Here is a 6,650-nt window from a genome sequence, read left to right as displayed (position 1 = left end):
GCTTATATCTCATATCCTAAAATTAAGTCACAAAGCCACACTATATAGGCAAGGGAGGCTAGGATGGTGCCTGGTAGCTGCACTCACCACCACCTGGGGTTCCACTTTTGAGGAGAAGAGAATGGATAGTGGCTAGGTGGCTGAGATGGTAGGACAGGACGATGGAAGATGGAACTCATCCCCACGGAAGGAGCGAGAGCCAATCCATTGGCATCCCTGCCCATTAAGCCTCTGTGAATGCTTGGGCACATAGAGTTTTCCATCTGACTTGTTTCTTTACAAACAATTGACTTTACTCCCAGAGAAGCGTGGCAGTGAGCCGATGCATAGGGAAAGCTCTGGTCTCTAACCCCAACCTCCCCATGTGGCCCGTGGGCAGCTGGACTTGGGCCTAAAATCCTAACATGCAGCCCTGACCTTATCACTCCCCTGTTCAACCATCTTCATGGCTCCATTTGGCCCCCGTTTTAGGACCACTCTGGAGTTTGGTATTGAAGGCCCCGGCCAACTCTTCCATGGCTCTTTGCTTCTACCGCCTCATCGTGCCTTGTTTGAGGCCTGCACCCAGGCCTGTGTGCAGTTGGCTGCCGGTGGCGAGGACCGCCCCTGCCTTGTCTGTGCCTCGGAGGCTCCCTCTCATTCTCAGCACCCTTCCAGGGCCACCACGAGCCCTTATGGAGCCTCTGCTCGAGTTAGAAAAGCTGCCCTTTATCCAGGTGGATGTAGCCCCATGCCAGGGCACATGTCCCCCTCAACTTGGTGCCCTTGCACAGCTGTATGTGAAGATGCCACTTCCAGGGACCTCTTTAGCTCCATCAGTGGGGAAGGCTCTTCCTTAGCCCTGTTCTGTCTTTGGATCCCACGCACTGATTTGGCATTCGCTGTTTACCCTGGAATCTGCTCAGTGTCCACTCCCCCAGATCACTGGCACCAACAGCCACCACAGGAACTAAACTCACACCATAGGCCACAGCTCTTTCTCCTTAACTTGGGGGCCAGTCGCCACTCCCTTCGTCGTCAGCATGCCCAGAAGCAGAATGGAAACCCTACCGGGCTGCAACTGGACTACTTGGACAGCGCCTTAGAAGTGACCCACATATCTGTTGGTTGGATTCAGCTGCTCAGAGCCACTCAGACCTGAGTCTCAGAGGCCTCAGGCTGGGCAGGGAGGTTTCCTCTCCGCCGACCCTGCTCCTGGGAATGCTGGAGCCCAACCCTGCATCCCCTCCTGGAACCCAGGCTGGCCCACTGAGCTGGTAGCGGTGGCCTTGGACCCACCACTCAGGAATGAACATGAGACCTTCCATGTTACACCTTTTATTTTATCTGCATCTTCGCTGCCTCCTCCCTCCTCCACCGGCCTGAGAGGGGCTGGAAGCCCAAGTTGGAAGGGAAGGGACTACTCCTTCCTCCCTGGGGGAGGGATGGTGTCCCCTGGTCCAGGTCCTAACGATCAAGGAAGCAGAGGCTTCTGTGGGCAGAGCAAGGGCATCGTCCAGGAGGCTGTGTCAGGCTGGGCCTCTCGGATGCCCTCTGGCCCCGTGGATCACCGGGAACGTGAAGAGCAGAGAAGTCCAGGGAGCAATGAGGATGAAGCCCAGAGGGGGGGGGGTGGCTGACTAAGGCTGACACGGACTGTGTGGGGACAGGAGCCAGGACCAGAGCATGTGGGATCAAGGCAGGCCCTGAGAAAGAGCCTGGGGTTATAGGGGAAGCTGGATATGGGGAGAGGGGTACACCAGGGCGTTGGGGGCAAGGCTGTGCTCCAAGAACCAGGATCCCAGTAGAGGGGCTGTGCTGCAGGGTCTGGTTGGCCCCAAGCAGAGGCCAGAGGGCCAGGTGAGGGGAAGGTTGTCGAGAGAGGAGGATAGGGACTTTAGGTGGGTCGTGGTGCGAAGGCTGTGGTGCTGCCATCCCCAGCTCTTCAGCTGCGCAGAGGCCAGCCCAGTCAGATATGGCCCCAGACCACCAGCTTGTGCTCGGGCTGCTCCAGGGCTCCCAGCGTGTCCCCAGCCGCGCAGGGAGGACCCCAGCAGGCCCCGCGCCACAGGCAACAGTGTCCCCAGGTTTCTCCGTTCCAGCTTTCTTGAAACTTCCTCTCCGCCCAGCCTGAGAGGCTCCCCGGACAGATTGTGTGCTGTGGCAGGGGTGGGACATGGTGGTAGGCAGGAGCCATGTGAGGGCGGTTTGTCGGCTCAGCCTCGGTGGTGTCCATCCGCCCCCAAAATGACCTGGGGTCACTACATTTCAGTCTGTTTGAAGACTCCACTCCCACCCCCTCCCCTGTGTGCTGGTCTGTGCCCGCCATTTTGGGCAACAATTACTCAGGCATCGAAGCCCTTGGTGGCAAGGTGGGGAGAGTCTGCTCTGGGGGCCAAGTGGGTCTCAGAGTGCACCCTGCCCGTCCCCCTGGCAGCCGCTGTCCCCATGGACGATGAGCACCGGGAAGTAAAGGGCATCCTCGTAGCTCGGTGGGCTTTCCAGGGGCTCTGTGTCCTCTCTGCGGCGCCCCAGTGGCCCCCCACTCAGGCTTCGAAAGACGCCGGGTGTGGCCCGGCCCCCGGCTCCCAGTGAGAGGCGGCTGCGGCTGAAAGGCAGGCGGGGCCCGCTGGGCCGGGCAGGGGGCAGCGAGTTGCTGCTGACAGAGCGGCGGCAGCGCTGGCAGCCACGGAGATAGGCGCCCGAGCCGGCGCCCATGACCACAGCCTCCGAATAGCTGGGCACCAGCTGCCGGTTGGAACAGATGTGCCACTCGAGCTCAGTGAAGTCCACCGTGGCCACCCGGGAGAGTGGAGGCCCACTGGGTATGGCCCCGGGCGGTGGTGAGCTGGCGCCGAAGAGCTTTTCTACCTGGTAGTGCACATGGGCAGTGCCATATGCTGCCACCACGCGCAGGGGCCAGGACAGTGTGGCGGCCGACACCAGCCAGAAGACCCAGGCCCGGGCGTACCAAGGCGGGCTGTGGGGGTCAGCAAAGACCATGAGGGAGTCGCGGAAGTCCACGTCCTTCAGGTGCATGCCCTCGCGGGCCTCCAGGTAGTCATCCAGGCCCTCGTTGGCCCCGAAGAAGCGGGCCCTCTGCGTGAGGTATGAAGCCTCGGCCTCGGAGCTGCCGAAGCTGAAGCACTTGGTGAAGCGTAGCCGCGTGGCTGCATGGTCAGCCAGGCCCACGAGCTCCTTGGAGACATCACGGACACCGTGGGCTGAGTAGTCAAACTCGCCCCGAGCTGTGCGACTGTCAGCCCTCTCATGGTAGACCTGCGTGGTGGTGTAGGCGTCGCCGTTCCGGTAGCGGGTTATCTGGCGGGTGCGCCGCACGTAGTGGTAGCTGGTGGCCTTCCACCAGACACAGGGTGGCGCCTGCTGCAGCCGGTGGACCAGAGCAAGCACGGTACTGGCGTCAGTGCGTGGCGCCTGGCATGAGCGCACGTGGCAGTGCCAGCACTCGGCCAGGTAGAGGAGGTAGAGGAGGGAGACAAAGGCCAGCGGGATGTACAGATAGCCATCGGAGCAGGGGCTGGCTGGGTAGGTGGGCGGCGGGCTCCCAGCCCCACGGGCCAGAGCTGCCTCGGGCCCCAGGACCAGCCGTGGCACTGTGGCCAGGCGACACCAGGCCACCACCGCCCCACAGGCATGGATGAGCAGCGTGAGCAGCAGGCACTTCCAGTGGGACTCGCGGCACAAGGAGCTTCCCAGGGACTGTTTCAGGGGCCGCTGCTGCAGGGTGGGAAGAGAGGGAGGTGAGGTCAGGATGGGCTGTCACTAGGCTTAAGCCCAGAGAAGGAGGTGGTGCTGTGTTCCTCACTCTACAGATCAGGAGACTGAGGCTCTGAGAGGTGGAATAACACACGCCAGCCCTCACCCTTCTAGCTAACTCACAGCAGAGCTGCAGGATCCAAACCTAGACCTTTCTGCCCCAAGTCTGTCCTCCACTGTGTCCTGTCATTTCTCAGTCAAGAGCGTCTACGACAAAACAGACCCATCCCTGTGAAGATAAGAAAAAATCACCTAACCAGCCACAGAAAAATGAGTTCTGGTCCTGGCTCTGCCTCAGACTTGCTGTGTGGTCTTGGTCATATCCCTGCCCTCTCTGGGCCTCAATTCCTGGAACTGGTGGTATGGGGGCCAGTGTGGCAGGGCTCCTAGGGTAAAGAGGATGAGCTTTGGACCTGACCGCCCAGGATCCAGTGCTGGCTGTACCACTTACTGTATGACTTGGGCAGGTCCCTCATCCTCTCTGGACCTCAATTTCCTCATCTGTAAACTGGGGTTGTTGAAAGGAGTCAGTGAGATCATATGTGTGAAGATCTCAGCACGGGGTCTGGCCATAGGAATAAATATTATTACTGTTACCCTGTGACTCCCTCTGGTCCCTTGGTTCCACTAGGGACAGCAGGAGGCTGGGGAGAGGTTTTTAAGGAAGTGAGAGAAAGGAAGAGTTGGGACTGGAGGAGGTGAGAGTCTAGGGGAGCAGATGGGTGCCAGCCTCCACTCCCCATCTGTGCTGAGGGAGGGGGCTGGACCCAGCTGCTGGGCAGCAGGAGCTATGCCTGGCCCAGAGGGTGGACCCACCCTTCCCTGGCAGGCTGCCAGCCTGTCCTCTACCTCATCCCCAAGGTGCCTATGGAGAGAGAAAGGAGGAAACAGTGGGGAGAGGAAGGGGAAAAAAGGAGAAGGAAGAGGTGGTCTGGGGGAAACAGCAAAGGTTGGGTTACTGGGTCCCTGTCCCACCCCTGCCCCACCAGGCCTTGAGACACTCAAGAGGAAAAGAACCACCCCCATCACAGCCAGGGGCCGGCCTGCCCCCCACATCACCCACCACCCTGACCCACAGGGCCAGCCAGACGCACACACCCACTCACCCACACACACAGCACCCCACACATTCATCACAGACCCACCCACACAGATGTGTGTGCTGCCTGGTCATCTAAGACACACCAGACCCTCAACTGTGCCCAGGGCACAGCTTCCTATCTGCACACCATAACATGGTACTCAGGTGTACGTGCCCACCTGCCCGCCACAGAACACATGCATATACACGTTACATGTGCATTGAAGCCCAGGGATACACCAGACCCTCACCTGACCATAGTGCACATTCTCCACCCCACCCTTCCTGCAATCTGACACCCACACCCCACAGACTCTACAGGAGGGACCAGCCCACGACAAGACACACTCACATGCACTCACACATGACCACTTTACCCAAGCTGAGGGACCCATCAGACCGTCACCTGATTTTAGGGTCCATATGTCCTACCCAGGGTTTGGGGATCATAGCTATTCACACACCCACAAGCACTACATTCACCCAAACACACACATAGACCCACGCACCACTAATCACCCCCAACACCCCACACTTGGCCCCACATCCCTGTAGACTCTCTTCTTAACTAGGGCTGAGGAGGGGCCATCTTGGGGGATCCCAGCCAGCAGGATGGGCCCTACGGCCTCACAGCTGGGAGAGCGAACAGGGGAACCAGAGCCTCTTCCCTTCCTCGTTCCCCTCCTCCTTCCACTACCCCCTCCAAGTCCCGGCTACAGAAGCTGCATTGCAGGCTCCGCCCGCGCCGGGTACCTCGTGAGCGAGCGCCCAGGACGGGCCGGGGGCCTGAGCCCCGGGCCCTAGGGGTGAGGGGTAGCGCCGCGGAATGGGGACGCGCGAGGCCAGGCGCTGACGTCACCGAGGGCGAGGCTGGAAGAGGCGCGCGGGGGGCCGGGAGTCGCCCCCACATTCCTCCTCAACTGCCCCACCCCTGCACCCACTGGGGCCCCCAGTCCCCAGGACCCCTCGCAGTACGGAGGCTACCCCAGTGACGTCACTGGCTGCAGGAGCTCAGGGACTTCCCACCTCAGCCCACGTCCCGGGATTCGCTCTTTCCCTTGTTCCCCTTTCCCCGCTCCGGCCGGGACTCCGGCCCCCCATCACTCGGAGCCAGTACCTCCTCCCGCAGCGGCTCGCCGTCCGGGATGAGCGCGGGCACCTCCACGCCGTTGCCACCGCCGCCCTCGGGCATGGTGTCCTGGCTGCTTGGGCGGCCCCGGCCCGGGCCCCGGGCATGATAGGGTGGATGGCGGAGGGCTGCAGCGCGGCCCCGGAGGGCGTCCGCTCGGCTCGGCGGCCACGGAGGGAGTGCGCCGAGCTCGCCCGAGCGCGGCGTCCGCGGCGTTGGCGGCCTCGGTGCCCGGCGCCCCGCCCTCCACTGACCCCGCCCCCGCGGCACCAGCGGCGCCGCCAGCAGCGCCTGGTACCGCGGGCGCTCCCCCGCCCCTAGAAGCCCAGCCTAGGCGGGCCCAAGCCTGGGTTTCTCCTCACTCCGCCCCCGCTGCGCTTGCGACCTTGGGCGAGTCTTTGCTATCTGGAATCAGAGTTCCCCTCACCTTTTCCTCACCACCCCCCCCTACTCCCGCCAAGAGGAAAACAAATCTTGAAGGTAGGTGGTACTTCTGAAAAGCAAGCCCAGGCCTAAGTCCACCCAGACTCCGCCCGGGGAGTCTCGCTGGTAGGAGAGGAGGCAGTTACAATGAGAAAGATGTAATGAGCCTCTAGCTAATAGAGGCTCTGGGTTCCACTTAGAGCAGGCAGGCTGAGGGCCAGGAGACCCAGGCCATGGGTTGTGTGACCTTGAGTGGGCACT

The 6,650-nt window shown here is 61.5% G+C and overlaps 1 protein-coding gene across 1 annotated transcript; it reads right to left on the bottom strand.

Moving 5' to 3' along the window:
- Positions 1–1,305: 1,305 nt before the first annotated feature.
- TMEM151A (transmembrane protein 151A) lies at positions 1,306–6,188 on the bottom strand. Its single transcript, XM_066252118.1, has 2 exons — positions 5,955–6,188; positions 1,306–3,717 (listed from the first exon to the last, which is right to left on the bottom strand). The coding sequence occupies exons 1-2, from the start codon at positions 6,027–6,029 to the stop codon at positions 2,386–2,388; spliced, it is 1,407 nt and encodes a 468-aa protein (XP_066108215.1). The 5' UTR covers positions 6,030–6,188; the 3' UTR covers positions 1,306–2,385.
- Between the last annotated feature and the right edge of the window lie 462 nt (positions 6,189–6,650).

Source organism: Saccopteryx bilineata, chromosome 1 (assembly GCF_036850765.1).
Source record: "Saccopteryx bilineata isolate mSacBil1 chromosome 1, mSacBil1_pri_phased_curated, whole genome shotgun sequence".
Taxonomy (NCBI): Eukaryota; Metazoa; Chordata; class Mammalia; order Chiroptera; family Emballonuridae; genus Saccopteryx; species Saccopteryx bilineata.
The sequence above is the reverse complement of the archived record's forward strand: the minus strand, read 5'-3'. Positions and strand labels throughout refer to the sequence as shown.

What these genes read in the sequence shown, in the direction of transcription:
- TMEM151A (XM_066252118.1), bottom strand. Translation starts at nt 6,029, where the DNA reads ATGCCCGAGGGCGGCGGTGGCAACGGCGTGGAGGTGCCCGCGCTCATC. An exon ending in GCGAGCCGCTGCGGGAGGAG is followed by an intron (nt 3,718 to 5,954) that starts GTACTGGCTCCG and finishes CCCACCCTGCAG; the next exon opens with CAGCGGCCCCTGAAACAGTC.